Source organism: Urocampus carinirostris, chromosome 10 (assembly GCF_059441175.1).
Source record: "Urocampus carinirostris isolate Australia breed hairy pipefish chromosome 10, RoL_Ucar_1.0, whole genome shotgun sequence".
Classification (NCBI taxonomy): Eukaryota; Metazoa; Chordata; class Actinopteri; order Syngnathiformes; family Syngnathidae; genus Urocampus; species Urocampus carinirostris.
This window is the reverse complement of record NC_142358.1, coordinates 20997296-21017518: the sequence shown is the minus strand read 5'-3', so window position 1 is coordinate 21017518 and position 20223 is coordinate 20997296. Positions and strand designations below refer to the sequence as shown.

Below are 20223 nucleotides of genomic sequence, written 5' to 3'. Positions count from 1 at the left end.
TCCCCGGCTTCGACCCATTTTTTGATCCTGACCACGTCTACTCTCCCGTCCCGGCTTTCGACCTTTTTTGTCCCCGACCACATCTACTCTTCTTTCCTGGCTTACGACTCGCTTCCGTCCCCGACCACGTTTTTGCTCTCCTGTCCCGGCTACTGAGCCGTTTTTCCATTCCTGACACCGCCATCGCTCGCCACGGAAGTCCCGCTTCCGCGTTCAGAGCGACCTGCTTCCCGAGCTCAGCGATCACCAGATTGTGGGGGCAACCCTTTCCTTTCTTCTAATGAATCTGAGAGAAACGTAACGCAAGTGGGTCCTGTCTCCGTTCTGGTCCTGACATTTCATTTCATTCTTTTTGCAAGTTTTTTGTTTTGGGGGGGGGCAGCAAGGTGACGGACAATCAGTTGAGCCTCATGTTATGTCAAATAAATACAAATTGATTCATTGTTAAATACTTTTAAAATAATGCAAGTTTATATGATAGTTCATGTATTTTTGCTTGTCATTTAAATCAGTAGTGATTCAATACATGTTTATTATAATACAATTTTAAAAATCGCAAGTAAAACACTGTATTTAGTCAGTAACAAAAATAATTGAATAATATTTTTATTGTTATTGCTGGCCTGCGATTCCCAAAGAGAGCCAACAGTATGAAGGACTCGCCTCACCCTAGTCATGTCAGAACCAGAACAGGAAGAGGGCCCAGATGCGTAATGTTTCCACATAAGCTTTATTTTACGGGAATGGGGCAGTCATGCACGTGAACACAAACAACTTATTTTGGAAAATTTGTTGCTGCTCATCATACTATTGCTATGATGCACAATTTGTCATTGCACTTAAACCAGTCTTCAAGCACTACCTTGTAATTATGTTTCTCTATCCTAACATTCTTTTTAAGGTGGAGTGTGCTTTTGAAAACAATATTTCGTTGTCATCGCACGTTTTTCTTTTTTAAAAATCATATTGTTAATTGCACTACTTTTAAATTTTATGTTAATTTTTTTAATTCAATGTTACTTTTTAAATTCTATGTCACTTTAAATTCAATGTGTATGTGCACTATATGGGGCAGCTTTAAATTTCATATGTACTTTTTGCAATGACAATAAAAGCATTCTATTCTATTCTATTCTATTCTATGACAACAAAACAAATTCTAATACAATGATAAAAACAGAATTACCAGACGCAGTTTTTTTCTTAGTTTGGTCAGGGGTGTGACTTGAACTCCTGTGAGACTTACATGTGAAATTATTAACACATTTTTATATCATTGTCTTTTCTTTTTTTTTCATTACCGGTATCTATTTTAATTTACATGTTATTTTAACGGGTGGCATGCCAACGACTGCGGCACAGTTCTGAGGCCTTGGGTGTCAGGACCAGAACAGAAACAGGACCCACTCTCGTAAGGTTTACCACAAGTTTCATTGAAGGAACGAGGAAGGGGTGCGCCCACGATCCGGTGTTCATTCTCGTACTTGTCTTGTGATCCCAACACGGAAGTGGATCTTCCAGCGCGAGCGATGGCGGTGTTAGGGGCGGAAAACTGGTCGGTAGCCGGGATTGGGAGAGCAAGACGTGGTCGGGATCGGAAACCAGTCGTAATTCGGGACAGGAGAGTAGACGTGGTCGAGATCAAAACAGGTCGTAGGGGGAGACAAACCAGAGCAAAAAACGGGACAGGCGTGAGTCAGGGTCGAAAAATGCTTGCCCAGTATACACGGAGATTCGCAGACGGACTGACAAAAGGGGACAGATAAACGTAGATTTAAATAGGGACAGGGAGAAAATCAGAGTCCAAGGCAGTTGGCGACAAAGGAGCGGGCACAGGTGATTGACATCAGTTATCATGATAATGGGAACAAATCCAGCTACCAGCCTTCCTGTGCGGAGTTTGCATGTTCTCCCCGTGCTATCGTGGGTTCCCTCTGGGCACCCCGGTTTCCTCCCACATTTCAAAAACATGCATGTCAGGTTAAATGGCCAATCCGAATTGTCCCTAGGAATGGCTGGCAACCAGTTCAGGGTGTCCCCTGCCCACCGCCTGAAGATAGCTGGGATAGGCTCCGGCACCCCGCTACCCTACTGAGGATAAGTGGTGCAGATGATGGATGGATGTTATTTTCACACAAAACCGTAAGCGGGCGCTCTAGAGCTGTGTTGACGATTTCAAGCTTGCCTTGTTGTGTGAGGATATCATCCCAAATTGGAGTTGTTTACCAGTAAAGGTTTGGGGGCGGCAGCTCAGGAGGTAGAGCGCTCGTCTTGGGATCAAGGGATCCCAGTTCGAATCCTGGCTCGTCCGTGTTACATGTCGAAGTGTCCTTGGGTAAGACACGGAACCCCTAATGCCCCTAATAAGCAGGTTAGCGTCTTACATGGCTGCAATACAAGTCGATAGATTAGTAAGCATGTTCTTTATGCTTCAGTTTTTTGAAAAACTTTTAATATGTAACGTCATTACTGAAGGTATTGGAGTGTGTCTAAGATATGCACGTACATGTAACGTTAGTATACAATGTTCTCATATTTATTTAAAATTGCCTTTCAAGATGTTTTCGGTGTTTTTTTTATTAATTTTTCCCCAAAATGCGACTTATATATAAGTACAAGTTATAGGTTATAAGTTTATAGTATAAAGTATCTATCTATCTATCTATCTATCTATCTTATACTCTAGATGTGTTTTATATGTTTTTTTCCTTCTTAATTATGGATTTTATGCATTCAGAGACTTATACAGTGGATACTTTCTGAAGCGTATAGACTCTACTGAAGCAGTTATGTATATTTTGGATAACTGAATGGGAATATCGTGAAAAACAATTGTAGGCTTAACTTGTCCTAACTTTTTTGGAACTCAAAGAAGGAAAATTGTACGGTCTGAGAGATAGCCAAACAGGGTGGACCGAAAGACAGGTTTTGGCATAGAATCACGGCTCACTAGAGGCCATTAAACATAACGAAAATAACTTCAGGTTTTTGCTGAAAATAAGTCTTAGCTAAATGTGCATGATTCACTTATCCAAAGCTGTAGTGACTTTTACAATCACATCTGGCCTTATTTCAAACCCATTGCCGGAATCGAAGGAAGCAATAAAAAAATGAAACGAACCCTGTCGGCGACGACCCGGTCGCACCGGAGTGACCCCAAAATCCTGTGTACGTAATCCCGTTCCTTATAGTCTCCAGGCGGCCGCAACGACAGGCGCACGTGGTGGCAAACCGCCGAGACGGGTTCGGAAATCAGCCGGGCGACATCATGACGGAGCTCCGCGCCCTACGGCCGCTATTATCGCCGTCGCGTTAGCCGCAAAGGGTTCGGGAATCACCTATTCGACCTCTCCAACCCATTCCCTAGTACAGCCAGGCCCCAGTTATACAATGAAATCACTCAGCCACAACGGGTTAACTTTACTCTTTCTCATCCCAAAGTTACTCCGACAAAAACGAGAAAGCGACTGATGGTTGTGCTCCAACTTGATGCTGTATTTTCAGAAACGCGGAAACTTGGATTTTCTCACTGACACATTGCCTTTGTTGTCAGAAATCGATAAAGACAAGAGAAAATGAAAATTTGTTTACGACACAACATTCCATACTTTTGTTAGCTGTCCGTTATTACCTTGATAGTGGATATAAGACAAGGAAAAATCAGGTAATTTAATAGTTAAATTCAAGATTTGTAGACCAAATTTAGGACCTTTTCTATGACTTAATTTGCAGTTATCAAATTTAAGCCTTTTTCAAGTTTTTAAGACTTTGGGGGATCCCTGTCTATCACTTTATGATGTGCGCAAGGGATGCGGGAGCTTCAGACCAGAGCATGGTTCATCATGTCACAGGCTGTTGTGATTTTGAATTTTAGTCGGTACAACTGTTTTGTTTTGAGAATGTTTCTTTTCGTCCTCCTGCTTATATGTTAACGCCAGTTTTAAGGGTCAACCTCTCAAAGAAAATAAGAATATTGTATACTATAAGCCGCAGTGTTTAAAATGTAGGGAAAAAAAAGTAGAGGCTTGTTGTCTGGAATTTACGGTAAACGGAATCAGCTCTTGTGATAGTGGAACATATCCGTGCAAGATTTTGATTAGTGGCGTAATGCAACTTAGCAGAATCTTGGTGACTTTAAAGAGGAACATGACACCACGGAGAAGGTCCAACAGATGTGTGATTTGGGAAGGAAGGGGGACCTGGGGGAGTAGGGCAACAGAACGGCAAGACACAAGTAATCTTTGTAAATGCTTTATATGCAACTTGTTTGTTGATCTTTGCAGACACTGGATAGAAAACGCCTATGGAACATTTGCCAGACATTTAAAGCAGGTGGGAGCTTTCAAGCATGATTAATGTACAGTTTCTACCCCTTCAAGCTGCACCAACCATTCAATATTATCTAACACAAAAACACACATAAATGCACACAGACGAACCGTTTTTATCAGGCTCTCCACTTACGATTCACAGTAGGCTTTATAACACTGTTTCTTATTCGAATTATTTTTTTATTTAGAATATTTATCAACATGTAAGCTGTAATATTTGGAAAATGATACATACATTGTATTTACATTGGCTTATTAAGTGGGAGCCCGATGCAATGTGCATGTACAAAAAGGATGTAGCATTAGATGCGTGGCTGAGTGTATGAGAGACCGTTTGAGAAGTAAATCATATTGCTCCCACGTATAAAGTCCTAATGTTGCACATGCACAACTATACTCTCATACAGACATCGTCACACCCATGCACAAACACTACTGTACTCTCCCACATATACCACTTTACTCAAATACCCACACTATGCTATACTCTCTCACACATATTACTATACTCTCATACACACACTACTATGCTGTCTCTCTCTCACACACACACACACGCACACACTACTATACGCTCTCACATTACTACTTTACTGGGGAAAATACATACAACTGTACGACATATACACACATACCAGTGTGCATCACCATGGAAACCAAAAGTAACCCCAAAAAATAACACTGAAAAGTGAGGTGATCATTACACTAGATACAAAAAAAAACCTATAATAATAGAAATTTCATTGCTGAGTGAGAAAGCATAGAAGTGTGTGTGAGAGAGTATAATAATGTGTGTGAGATGGCTATAGTAGTGTGTACGGAAGTATAGTAGTGTGTGTGTGTGTGTGTGTGTGTGAGTGTATAATAGCGTGTTTGAGAGTCTATGGTAGTGTGTGTGGGAGTGTAGTAATATGTTTGTTAAAGCATAGTCGTGTGTATGAGATTTTAATAGTATGTGTGAGAGTATTGTAATGTATATGAGAGTATATAAGTGTTATGACTGTGTCTGTATGAGTTTTAAGTGTGCATGTGTGAATGGATGAAGTATATGTGAGAACAAGTATGATTTCCTCCTCAAACGGCCTCTCATAAGTGCGTATTCGTTAGCACTGACTCACTGAAAACGGTGCGAAAAAGCATTCAGAGTCGGACGACTCATACATTCAGGGGCTGGGAGATCTTAGCCTTTATCTCACATGGTCTGGAATATCTGACAGTGCCTTGGTTGTCTGACTGCTGAGATGTTATCATGGCACAAGCATGGATCTTTCTCTTCGTTTACGAGGGGTACAAGCACTTGTATCATGAACACAATCATCTCTAAACACAGAGCTCAAACTGAAAAAAAAAAAACAAGGGGGCTCACACATTCAAACAGACGTCCTGCAAAGAAACAAAGATGAAATTGAGGCACATAATCAGACAGGCACAGTTCAGCCTGAAATTTGGTATGTTTGAAAAAAAGAAAATATGACATGAATGATTAACATGTCACTAAAAAGCTCCAGCCCAGTCAGAACATGTTCAACATCTACATGATTTCTATAGATGTTATACATTAGGGCTGCACGATTAACCGAAATCTAATTGATATCGCAAGTGACGTAGTGCGAAAGTGTAATGGCAAGACAGTGTATTTCAAGGATTTGTAGTTTCAGTTTGTTATTTGAGTGATGGCCAACAAGAATTGTCACAGTTTGGGTTTTAAAAGTGCAGGCAAATCAGAGGCCATTTTTAATGACACTAAGCAATAGAGGTGTGGCAAAGTTTGCAAGTAGTGTCTGCGCGACTATGATTGGCTGGTTTAAGCTGTCAGTCAAACAGCCTGTGCACAAATAGCCACCAAAGAAACGCGTCAGGAAAGTCAGAAAAGCACAAAGAAATGCTGTTCACCAGCGGTTGCTCCATGGATTGTTATCGCGTCCGGGAATCGACTGAGGCGGCGTCGGAAGGGAAAGCTAACAGCTAGGCTAACAAATCTTTAGCCACCACTGCAAAACATGGCTAGTCAACAACGCCAGAACCATAACCCATGAAACGGATGACTTAGAGCTACTATTCGTGGAAAACTGCTAAATTCGTCATTTTTGTATTTTAATCATCGGGGAGACCTTGCAGAAGTCGGGGTTACCCAATGCTAGCGTACAGATAGCCAGCCGCTATCTAAATCGCTTTCTTGCCCTGACAGAAGCCTTCTGATTTTGTTGTATTTTTGTTTGATGACAATAAAGACGATTTATTCAACTGCAATTTTGTTTTTGTCATCTTATACTCTCGGGCGTAATAACCTAATCTCGAGGTATGTTTGCATGTCACTATGTTTAGGTTCTCCCCAAAAACAAAATTAGCACATAAAATGCACTTTTCTTTCAAAATAAAAAAATCGCATAGAAATTGCAATACAGGTCTGACAAGTCGCAATTGTTTTTTTGCCCCAAAATCGTGCAGCCCTATTACACATGCACTGACTTAATTCCTTGAGTACCATGAGTCAATACCTGTCATGAAAAATATATGGTTATTGAGGGAGTATCATTATTTGCTTTTTCCAAAGATGAAAAATGTAACCCATTTTGAACAAATAGCCTTCTAAAATCAGATCGGTGCCCAAAATAGTTTAACTGGTACATACATTGGCTTCTTTGTTGTAGTTTGTGGTCCTATTGATAGAAAATCTCGACTCACCACAGGCAAGTACTACAACAGCCTTCTAAATTTAGATGGATGCCCAAAATTGTAAGCTTTACAGTCAAGTTCCTACATGGTCTTCCTTGTTGTTGTTTGTGGTCCCATTGGTAAAAAAAATCTCGAGTAACCACAAGCAGGTACTAAAACAGCCTTCTAAACTCGGGTCAGTGCCCAAAACTGTACGTTTTACTGGATAGTTCCTACATTGGTTTCTTCGTCGTAGTTTGTGCTCCCATTGATAGAAACGGTTGAGTAACCACAGACAAGTACTTCAGCAGAGTACAGGATGACCCTGGCAGAAAATGGAAATGCAACTATTTGGCCACTCTGTTAAGGGTGAATTGACCCACAAAAAAGAGAAAAAAAGAAAGCCTTTTACTACACTTTTTTAAAAGTATCATACCAGTTACGTTGATTTTTAGCATCTGCTAATGGTCAGAGTGAACGTTAAAGGGGGAATGAGAGAGAGCAGCTAATCTGACCGTCCTTCCCTTCACCCCTTGTTTTGTAAGAACGCAGGGGGTAAGGAGTCCGGATTGGCATCAGTTCAACCGTCGTCTGGGGTCGAGTCTTCCGGAGTAGAAGAATCCTCAGCAAACTCGTCCGAAGATCCGCGCTTGTGGATGCGCCCGTCGCAGCGCATGCTATGAAAAGTCTTGCGGAAAGCCTCCATCATAGAGTGTGCCAGCTTCTTGGCCTCCAGCTTGTTCTCGCACTCCACGGCGTGGCAGTCCATCTGGAAAGTCAGGTCGTCGTTGATTTCTCGGTAGATCCAGGCAAAAACGTTGGGTCGAACGCTGTGATCGGCTGTGCAATACGCAATCCGCGCCACCTGGTAGGTGTCCATTGTTACTGAGGCCTCGCTGTGCCCGTCCAAGTGATGAAGACGTACTTGGAAAGGCCGAATTTCCAGCAGTGAGCTGCCGGGAGGGCTCGTGCGTTGCTGCTGAGAAAGGGCATGCTGCTCGACTAGACCCACCACTGCAGACTCCGTGCACCCGGACAAGAAGTCGGTCCCGGAAATCGTCACCTTGCCCAGGTAAGTCACCTGCAAGAAACCATATTGCGGGTTGTTAATTAGAACTGTTCCTTTATTACCTAATACGCAAATTGGCAGATCATTTTGATCATTATATAAGGGTTTTTATATTTTAAATTTTTATTCCTTTTTGATAAGTTTATCCTGCTAGTTAATGTTTTTATAATGCAAAATTGCAAACGATATTGCATAGGATGCCAGGCTTGTCCTTTATTTTGACTATTACCGTATTTTACGGACTATTCGTCACAGTTTTTTTTCCGTAGTTTGGCTGGAGGTGCAACTTAAACTCTGGTAAGACATTTTTGAGGAGTTCTTTACTGGTAAAAGTGACACAGAGGATTAAGATTTGTTTGGATCTAGGGATTTGGAGTGAAGCTGATCGTTTAATAAGCATGTTCTCTATGCTATAGTTATCTGAATAACTCTAAATATGTTACATCATTCCTGATGTATTCGATCGTGCCTAATATATGCACGTACGTGTAATGTTAGTATACCATGTTCTCCATTTTATTTAAATTTTATATAACCTTTTAAGATGAGGTGTATGTTTTTGTGTTGGATTTTATAAAAAAAATATGCAACTTATACATGGATTTTTTTCTTCTTAATTATGTATTTTTTGGATGGTGCGACTTACTCCGGAGAGACTTATAGTCCTGACAAAACGGCAAGCACTGTTTACATCATTGTCACGATTGGTTAAAAATGTAGAAGTTCTTTGAGTATTAAAGTGCATCTTCTTTTTTGTAACTAGGAGATGTAACAAAAAGAAAGGGCTCAGGAAAGGGCCTTTAAACTAGGTTGGAATTTCTTATCTGAAGTTTGTGCTCCATCTCCTGGTTTCCTTGCAAGTTCAAAATCCAGTGATCACTTTTCCCATTACATTGAGTGTCTACTAAACTATAAACGTATCAAGTGCTAAAGTAAAACAAAATCATTAAAATAAGGCAAAGGCAAAAGTGTATTCTATTTGACATCCATTTTCTGAAATGGGGGGTTCTGGATCCCATGCCAACTATTTTTGGGCAGTGGGCAGAGGACACCATCAACTGGTTGGCAGCCAGTCGCAGGTCACATAGAGAAAGTTATACCACTCGTTCATTCACACCTACGGACAATAAACCCGACGAGCATGTTTTTTGGAATGCGTGAGGAACCAGAGTGCCCGGAGGAAACCCACGCAGGCATGGGGAGAACATGCAAACTTTGCACGGGGAGGCTGCGGTAGCTGGAACTAAACCCTGGACCCTAGTACAAAAACATGATTACAATTAAATAATGGTTCTTTTTTTTTTAATTATTCTGTTTTATTTTTTTATATTCTAAGAATTTATTGTATTATATATATATATATATATATATATACATATATATATATAAGTACAACAAAATTGGAGCTTCTGTCAGAGCAAGAAAGCGATTTAGATAGCGGCTGGCTATCTGTACGCTGTTTATTTTACATATTTCACTAGAATATTGTTCTAGAAAAAAACAAAATCACCGTAAGTATTTCACTACATTTTAATTACCCTTTCGTCTAAAATAGGAAAAATTATTAGAACATCGGCTATATCATGAAATGAAATGAAATGATCTGCATTTATATAGCGCTTTTCAAGTCAATGACTTCCCAAAGCGCTTTACAGTGTGCTTCACATTTCCCAATAGCGGCCTTGTATTGCAGCCATGTAAGACGGTAACCTGCTTATTGGGGGTATTAGGGGTTCAGAGTCTTACCCAAGGACACTTCGACATGTAACACGGACAAGCCGGGATTCAAACTGGGATCCCTTGATCCCAAGACGAGCGCTCTACCTCCTGAGCTACTGCCGTACCATATCAATAAAACACAGTATGCTAATTTAATAATTATTATTATTATTATTATGTGGAGAAAAATCGAACAAATGAGAAAAGGTTTTGCCGCTCTGCATGTCCAAAAATTTCTACTTTAAGTGTGGGTTTTCCTTTTTTTAACAAGAAAAATAGGCAAAATTGGAAAAGTAACATTGGTTTTCTTATTTGGCAGAAAACAAATTTAAAAATGGTAAATAAATGACCAATATCCAATATCCAATTTGGACAATGCCAAAGAAGCTTGGTGTGGCACGGGAAGGAGGAAACTTGGCTAAAATATTTCACTTGGGCGTACATCAATTAAAAAATGTTAAGAAACATTAAATGTAGACGATACATGTATGGTATTTCTAAACCACATGCATGTCACATTGGGATAATGGACATTAAATGATATAAGAGTAACGCTATAGTCTTTGTCATATAAAGAAGCATATCTAAGGAAAAAAAGTTTAGTTGTTTTTTTATACGTGCTGTTCCAACACTCTTGCAAGATTATCTGGGCAGTTTTATTTTAGTAAAGCATATTTTGGCCACCTGGGTTTAAGACCCACTTCAGTCCTTGTTGAAGCAGAAATGGACACGTTTGAATTCCTCTACAAATTTACAGCACAAAAAGGGCAGAAAGTTATTTTCTTTAACAATGGCTGCCCCTGCAGAACTACGTAAAAAGCAACACAGAATACCAGAACCGCAACAGACTGCGAAGATTGAGGTGGATAAGGTTGTGAAGTTCTTCACACGGTTCCTGACGGGAACTTGGCCAGTTTGAGAATAGCCCAGCAATAATGGCTCGCTTGTTCCCTTTCGCTACTCTAGTCTTTATGGCTTTATAAAAATACACAGAGGAGGAGACTATGACGGGCAAATACTCAAATAGTTTTCACTCCCGTCTGTGTTTACAGTGGAACTGGGGACGCTTTTTCCCAAAGCTTTGTTATATTCAAATTGCTATATTACTGCTGCAGATAATGTGACTTTAAATAAAGCTGCACTGCATTAAAATTGGGTGTAATAAATGGACATACTTTTTTTGTATAATTTCATAGTCTTTCTTTGACAACAAAAATAACATTCAATCCCATTATATCCTAAAAGGCTATCCTAAAAGAAAAAAGAAAGATACCGTATTTCCCAGACTATAAGGCACACTTAAAAACCCCAAATTGGCCATAAATTTGAAAGTGAGCCTTATAACCTGGAGTCCGCTTTGAACCGGAAAATACTGGTCAAAAAATTGGAAATGCATGAAGTATTTTTTCGTGTGTGTCACTAAACGAAGTTTTACAGCATAATTTTCTATTAGTAGACTGATTGATCAATCAAATATGTTTGCTGACCAAAAGCGCAAATTATTTATGTCACCGGAATCAAACCTGGATAATGAGCGCACCAAAGCCTAACCACTAAACCACCAGTGGTATAGATAATATGCGAAAAGGCATTATCTTTGATCTCATTCAGTATTTTTACTCACGGTACCAGAGACAAATGAATTGAGAAAAAAAGAAAGTTGTCCTGAAAGTTCAAAATAAATGCAAACTCTGTTGAATCATCTGGTACACCATAGAGTTTCCCTTGTCGATTATAAAGATATGGCTTAAAATAAATATTGAGCTGATTTTACATGGAAACTTTATATTCAAATAAACCACACTCAGGCTAGGCGCAGAGTAGAAATTGTCTATTTGTTTTATTTTGCAAAATAACTGGAGTTAGATGAATGGAACATAAATTTGGCAGATGTGGTAAATGTACACAATATGTCAAAACATTGCTTTGGAAGCTATAGTAATGTGTGAGAAGTCTTTTCAAGAATGAGCGTGTTGGCAATTTACAAAACGCCGCAAATGGGTCGGAGTTGGAAACAACAGTCACTTTTGCTAGAGGAGTTTGTATGTGAGCCAGACCACAAAGTTTTTGCACTGCGGCATTCATCACAAGTTCTCGCTAAAGTAAATTGCCCTAAATCAATCACCACCCAACACACATCTGCCGTCCAAAAAATGATTGAGAGCCAAGCATGTGTCTTTAAATCATCTGGGAGAGCTACAAAGTCCTACCCTTTGTTTCAATGTTCCATGTGTTTCTCTTCACTTGCCTTTTTTCATCTTATACTGTTTCCCGCTACTCTCTCTTTAATTGTCTTCTACAGAGTACACATCAAACGGGCCTCCTTCACCTAATTCATCCTTCTATCTCTCTCTATCGGATTTTCACTGCGTAATTCAGATAATTCTTCACATTTTGTAATTTCCAGCATCCAGTTTAAATGTTTATTAAAATGTCAAGACATGGTGAGCAAAAGAGGTATACGGAGTTGCAAAGAAGAAGAGGCAGTGGTCCTTTTGAGGACATCATGTAGAATATCCAACTACAGAAATAAATAAACTGTATTTTCTGGACAATAAGGCGCACCCAAAACGCCCAAATTGGCCAGAAATTTGAGAATGCCCCTTATATACCGCAGAATACTGTGGAAAAGATTAAAAATGCATAGTGTTTATAGTCGTGCGTGCGTTACTCCACTAGGTTTTGCGGAATAATACTGTGTTTGAGCAATGATTGAGGAATTGATAATCATTGCTGGAACATAATCGCCAAACATTGAATGCAGTAATATTCGAACCCGGGGTGTAACAAACAAAATACTACACTGGCTCAATTTTGTACTTATTGTATAAATATAAAACCGAAATGTTGTTGACGGACAGGTGAAGAAGTGGTGACTGTTTAACCAAAATGGCGAACAAAATGCACTTTGCAATCAATGTTTTTGGCACCATAAAAATAGTGTTTGGGGGGGTTAATGCTCGTCCCTCCAGGTTTTTGTTAGTGTAGCATGAAAATGGTTAATGTAAGAAAAGGCCTGTTTCAAGTCAAGTCAAAACGCCAACCCAAACCACAAAAAAAAAGAAAAAAATGTTTATTTGAGCGCATCTAAGAAATGCACATACTTGCACACAGAACAAAATGAGCTTGACAGAGGCTGCAATAATGAGACAAGCCATAAGATGGCGTCAGCAAGTAGGAAAGAGCACCTTTGATGAAATGAACGCTATAGACTAATTCTTATGTCAAAATAGGGACAGTGAGTGAAGATTTGTTATTTTCAAATAGAAGGTGAAAAAGTCTGAAACTGGAAGCAACACATGCAGAGGGAGACAAACATCGGCGCTCTGTGAGCTGGCTGGTGAGCATGACGGACAGGAACTTTTTTTTTTCTCTGCCTTTTTCGCGGAGAAAACGTGGGTGTCTGCTGATACGTGTGCATGGAAGTTGCAACACTGAGGCACAGCTGTTTCTGTTATCAATGAAGAAGGAACAGCGGAAACGATGCAGTTAAAAAAAACGGAAAGCAATGCAACAATGGTGAGACACCTGACCCTAAAGCGAGGCTTGGGAACACTTACGTGGAGAGAAAAACAGACGTAGGAATGGAATGAGAAAACCGAAAGAAGATATTTTGAGCAAAACCTGGGAACAATGATAATAAGGAACCTTAAGGAATGGGGTTTACTACACAGCGGTCAAGAATCATGGTTGGTTGGAACCCTTAACCACAAGGGGGACCATTTTCTGTGTTGTGTCTTGGGCAAGCACAGCCTGGTAGGGCCAATCCCTCTCCAGGCCTACATATGTTTTCATACGTGTTACTTTTATCACTATGATGTCATCATTTTTATGCCTGTTAATAAGTTTTGAACTAAAAGGGGAACATTTTTTTTCTTAGAAACTGCTAGCAGTGTTGGGCTGACAAAACAAAATGGAGAGAAAATGATCCAACAAAGGAGATACTGTACCGACAGAGGGTCAAATAAAAATAATAGCTACAAACAAAGGGCCGGACTGATCAAATGTTTATTTTATTTCATATTTTTAAACAATGCATACGTCTAGTGAACTTAATTGAACCTACTGATAAACTATTTAGCAATAGTGGGCTTAAGTCAAGTGCCCTGCTTTTAAGTATTTTTAAGGCCAATTTTCCAATTTCTCGAGTACCATTAAAAGGAAAAATCTGGTGTGAATCAATCTGTAGCCCCACTGTTTGAAGTGACCGAGCGCTGCCCACAGGAAAAAGAACCAGAAAACTTGACAAATCCTAAGCCAAATATTAAACCAGCAGCTGAATGGAGCATATAAAATGAAACTGAGTTTCTATGGCCCATTTTCTTAGTGTTTGCTGCTGTCTATTTTTGGTTCATGTCGTATCAAACGTCCATTTTATCTTCACACCGGACAGCACTCGATGACGGCCTCTTGTAATGTTTACTTTGGTTACACTTTGCTTTTATTTCCACAGTATTGTGCAGATTAAATGTATTTCAATTTTCATGTTGACTTTGTTACGGTTTTAACTGCAATACCCTGGTTCTAAGTGCAATATCCTAGTTGTGTGTAGCTTTTATTTTAGATGTGAATACTTTATATTAGAGGTGAATAATTTATATGTTCTATTTATTCGTCTTTATATTGTATATGTTTGTCAACTGGAGTGCAACCGTAATTTTGTTGTATCAATACAATGATAATAAAGGTGATTCTGATGCACCTGCCCTAATGCACTTGTAGGAGGCAATGATTCTTTACATGACAACGCCATACAATTGCTGCTGCTGTGTTGGTGTCATTTTTAAGCCGACATAATTTTATTATTTCTTTATTTTTCTTTTTTTAATGTGTGATCTGTTGAGTCGGACTGCAAAGAAGTATGGCAGGAATTTCAAGCACTTCAACCAAAATTCAAGCATTTTCCTGACCTTGTAAACACTCCAAGCACCTGTACGAACCCTGTAAGCGACTAATTAGCTACCTTATTATGAGACTGGCTATAGTAATGCACGGGAAAGTCAGAACACAAATGTTGCACTGTCAAAGACTGAGGCCATCTTGACATTTTCCCTCAGAAGGCCCCCATGTCTGCCCTGCAGCCCCCCCTCTCCCCTCCATGACTGGGACTCCGCGGCCTGGGAATGCAACATTCTTGAGGAGGTTGTTAACATTCCTTAAAACTTATTGAATCAGCACAGCACAGCTGGCTCCACTTGCCAAGGCATGCAAACCTTGAAGAGCGACGTGTGTGCGAATGTCCAGTTTTGGTTTGGGCAAAATCAGTCGTAGCTCAGTCTAAATGAAAGAGGCTTTTACGTGCACATCTTAAATAGAGCAAGCTAGAGCACAAGGTATTTATTCATACGGTACCTTCTTATACGAGCCCCTCTAAACACACACATTTCTATATAAGAGTTTTATTTGCAACAAAAATCTTGCTCGCTAAGCGATGGAAAATCCAAGCTTAGGAGCATTCCCAGAGGCTACCACTGGACCGCTTGAGATCACTCAGTGCTCCTGACCAGTCACCGCCAGCATCAGCTGGTTCCGTTTTGCTCATGCAAACTACTACAAGCAAACAAAAACACTTTGCTGTGATATTTTTTGTGTGAATGATTATTTTAATTTAAAGAAACTTTAATGGTAAGTGTAATGTGCGTGATTATATATCATAAACAATCTCTCGAATCTCATACCCTTCACACTTATTAATGATTGCAAATCCTCCTTACTAAACGATAATAAACTTTAAGAACACAAAACGGCAAATATTTACTCACAGCAAAAAAGACTACATAAAACACCACGACAATATTAGCAATCAACAATATCAATCAACTGGTACATTGACCAATATGATCCGGATTAGAGCCAAAATGGGCAAGACAAGATCGGTCTTTAAAAAAAAAAATCCTGTAAAAAAATTGTTTTACTGCGTATACAATTTGAAATGATCAATGAACGTATAAAATACGGGGAAAACGTTTAAGTTGACATGAAAATACAATTCAAGCTACAAGCACAATCCTGAATAAACTAAGCTCGTATGAAGAGGTACCACTAAAGTACAGTACATCTCATACTATGTAACTACGGAAGACATTCAGATGCATCCACTAGTTTTGTGTGTGTTATGATTTGTGACTAGATACAGATATGCACTATGCATTCCACATTGAACACCCATTGTAAAGTCTATTCAAGTCTGTGTTGTTTTTATCTAAATTTGACAAATTGTTTATTGCAGAATTTAGGACACATTGACACCAAAAAGTCTTTAAAATTTCCTGCGGTAAATAAACTGGCTGGCTTTTTTGAGTCTTGGTAGTATGAAGACACATAAATGTAGCTGACAAAACTATCACATCTTTCAACATAGGTCCCAAACCATCGGGGTGTGGGACCGTACAAAAAGACAAATAAGATCCGTTATTTTTTAGCTTTTGTGCTACATGTTACGATAGCAACCAGATGCCTCGTCGCTTTTTGAATATAATAACTGGTACTCGGCCTCCATGGTCACCGACTGCAAATCCTAGACAATGCCATTAGTAACACCAATACCACTAACCCCTCAACCCTTGCCCTCCAAGAAAATGTAAAGGCCTGCGCACCCAACTGTGTCATTCAAATAATTTGGTTACCTAGCCATTGCAACCTGCAAGGTAACGAATTGGTCGATGAACAAGCAAGACCGGGTTCATCGATTTACCAATATTATACCACCACCGCCACCCCCCAACACAACAATATTACTTCCCTTCCCATTGCAGCCCGAGCGCTTCTAAGGATCATCCTTAGGCACCTGTGGTGAAACAACAACAAAAGCAACCAGAGTGTGTGTTTTATTAGCATATCTGCCTCACAAGTTAGACATCACAGGTTCAATTCTAGCCACTGTCTAATCGGTGCAGATAATGGATGGAAGGAATGGTGTTATTTGAGAAAAAGTGCAAACATGTTTAACCCCACCCTTGGGCCAAGGTGTGAACTTATTATCAGACACCAAATCGGTTCGTGGTACTGTAAAGATAGGTGACCCCTGCATTTCTAATGCAAATTCAACTAACTTTGCGTCTAACCAGAACTCTGAGTTGACCTATTCTGCAACAGGAAACTTTTTTTCAGCTTAATGAAGTCAACCTGATAACATGAGTTCCGATTTGACGAGTCACCATGGCAAAGGGGATCAAAGATCGGTGTTATTATAGGAAGTTTTACAGAGCCAATGGCTGTGGACATGATAATGAGAGAATAACATTGCGAATGAATACGTTCATTTTTTTGTTCTTTTTTTACTTTTTAACATCAATACTATACTACAATTACTAAAGTATTTATGCGAATTAAGTCATGGTATCAATACTTTGATGTGTAGATTCCTTTGTCTTAAAAAAAAAAACCTTCAATTAGTATTATTATACTTTTGTTATGATTATAACCTTTATAATATAATTTCAAAATGACATATGGATTTAATGATTTTACAAATGTTTACATTTGCTCAATTTCTGATTTAATTTTTTTATTCTATTTATCTGATGTTTTATTTAGTATATAAATGAGTCCTTTTTAATGCATTTTTTCACTCATCAATATTGAGTTTGACATTTTAATATAGATTTCTTAGGAATATGTGTAATTACAATATGTACCTATCATGTTGGTATACAAACATATACAACTTACAAATACAAAATGTAATTAGTAAAACCCTCAATTTGGCAGCACGGCGGATAAGGGGCCGGTCACACAGCCGTTTGCGGCTGAATCACGGCCAGAAATTGCTGCCTGTGAGGCGGACGTTATTGGACGCTTTGAGATCGCCATACAGACGAGATACAGCAGTGCTTAACACGCGGTCGGAAATTCGCGCGCGGGTGGCAGCGCGAAAATGTTTTGCGCCGGTCAATTCTTTAAAGCGCGGGCACACAGCCTTTCACGGGCGTATCGAGGCTGAACCACGGCCAGAAATTTCTGGCCGTGAAGCAGACGCTGTTGGACGCTGTTGGGCGCTTTGAGACCGCCATATAGACGAGATACAGCAGTGCTTTACTCGCGGTCGGAAATTCACACGCGGTTGGCCACGCGAAAAAGTTTGGAGCTGCTCAAAACTTTGAGCACGTGTTAACCGCGGGCGGCACACGAGGTAATGACGCGGAAATGACGCGGAACGACGTGCTCTGGCCGCGGCCAGGGCGTGGTTACACATGGGTAGGACGGGAAATTTCAGCGGGTAATCGTGGGTGGAGCATGGTAATAGCATGTTCTGCGCCTGTATTGCGGTGTTATTACGTGAAATTAGCGTGTTACGCGTGTGACGGTCAAACGCCTTTCTCCGCGTATATAAATCACTTTTGAGAACTGTTATGCACTCTACCGTAAAGCTTATTATGCAGAAATAAGCTGTATGGTAGAGTGCATAACAGTTTCAATACGAGCGATTTGAATAGAAAAAGGCAAAATAAAAATGTTACCTGCTCAAAAGTGATTTGTATACGGCGTGCATTACCGTTCGATTACATTCACAACAAATACAAAGACGGAATGGTTTAAGTTGTATTACATTCCCAACAAATGCAAGACGAAGTGGTTTTGGTTATATGTTCGCTATTAAATTCCCTAAAAGTGATACAAAAGTGAGATAAAACGAGGTAAAAGTGGTTGTATATACAGCGCGATTTGCCGAGCACACGTCAGATGTGCTCGAGACGTCAAGGGGTGGACATGGATCCCCGTCACCGTAGTGACCTCGTCTTAATCCATTTTTATTTCTTGACATTTCTTTTCATTTCATAACAAGATAATAAAATCAAAATGAAAAACTATTACAATAATAACATATTGGCTTCTTCAGTGCCATAGCTTGAAATCTTGATCTTCACGGGACTGTGTCTTGAGCGGTTATAATTTCTACAGCCCGGTGTTATGCCGAGAAATACAATAAAGCGAGCTAATTATAACAATTGGGAGATCCTAGTCTATATAACGCGTTTATTTAAACAATAAAGTGCGATCGTGTTCTACAAAATGCGTTTGTTAACGCGGATGAAAAAGTCACCAACGTCAATGCACGCTTCCAACCAAAGCGATCGCAGCAGAATGCGCGTTCACGCGAGGGGTGGGGGGCGCGGGAGATGCGTAGGAGTCGGATTTGGGCACAACACCGGCTCGGGAGCTTTTATACCCGTGGTCCACACGAGAAAATGACGCGATGAGGAAGCGGAACAGTCGCCGGCGTCTGTTTTGCGGGCATACCACCGATGAACAGCGGGTTGGCCAATTTTGCGCATTTTCCATCGCGGGCAACCACGAACGCAAAATTTTAGCCGTGATTCAGCCGCAAACGGCTGTGTGACCGGCCCCTAGCTGGTTATAATGTCTGCCTTACAGTTCAGAAGTCCCGGGTTCAACACTAAGAGTTTGCATTTTCACACCATTAACCATGAACAAATCCTACCACTAAAAGGCCAGAAGTATAAAATAATGGAGTAAGTCAGTTGAAAAACATGTCAAGGCTGCAAAGTGAAAATAGCGCAGTGGCTTTTGAATGAACATGAGGTGGTCTGCTTTAACAGCAGCAAGCCAGGCAGGGAAATGAGAGATGGTCTTTCATCCATGTTAGCTGTTAGCTTTGGCACTCTTTCAGCAGTCTTAGGCCAGCCTTTCTGTTTGCAAACTCAGACTGCGAGCGCAAAGGGAACCAAAAGGAGGAGGGGGTAAAGGAAGCATGAGGGAGAATATAAAACACTGCAAGGGTAATAAACGGTGTCATATTGTACCGTGGCATTTAAAAATCGGAAGGGGAGACGATGGCAAAAACAAAGCTGATATTCTTCGTTCACCTTTTTCTCATTACAGCCAAAACGTCTGGAAATGGAGACACTCTGGCAGTTGGGCAGTACAGACACGCAAACAGGCAGGTCGTGACTCATACAGGACATTACACCTGCCAGCAGAATAAGGTTCTGAAGGGAACCGCTCTGCATTTGAGAAACTTTCCCTTACAGATGGGAGAGATTACTTTTATGTGTCTTGTGCTCTGCTAAATAGTAGTAGTAGTATCCACAGCAACGTGGCTTGGCATCCATGACGACGCTGGAAAGAGTGACGAGCTCAGAGGCTACAAGTGGATGTTGGGATTCACACAAGGAAGAGAAAGACTATCAAGTACGGCTATGTGCAGCCCTCACCTAGGCGACATATCAATATTTATTTTCCTTCATGGTTGTGTGATACAATATGGACACAGCCATGACTTTGCATCATTGGGAGTGGGAGTTGACGAATCATAAAACAACGGCTGTTTAAAACCGCCACAGATGTCACATTACGTCAATGAACCAGGCAGACTCCAGACCTAAATAATAATTCAGTCTAAGTATATTGTGTGGGTGAATTAGAATGGTCAGAACAAATAATTAAATTGATTTATTGATGCTTTAATACAAATAAAGACACAGCAGT

At 40.1% G+C, this 20223-nt stretch overlaps 1 protein-coding gene across 1 annotated transcript in view; it reads right to left on the bottom strand.

Moving 5' to 3' along the window:
- Positions 1–4238: 4238 nt before the first annotated feature.
- The window catches only part of pid1 (phosphotyrosine interaction domain containing 1), a 39481-nt gene continuing 23496 nt past the window's right edge, over positions 4239–20223 (bottom strand). The window contains exon 3 of the mRNA XM_088346016.1: positions 4239–8067. Coding sequence (XP_088202142.1) covers positions 7567–8067 — 501 coding nt within the window. The 3' untranslated portion in view covers positions 4239–7566. The remainder of the gene's footprint in view (positions 8068–20223) is intronic.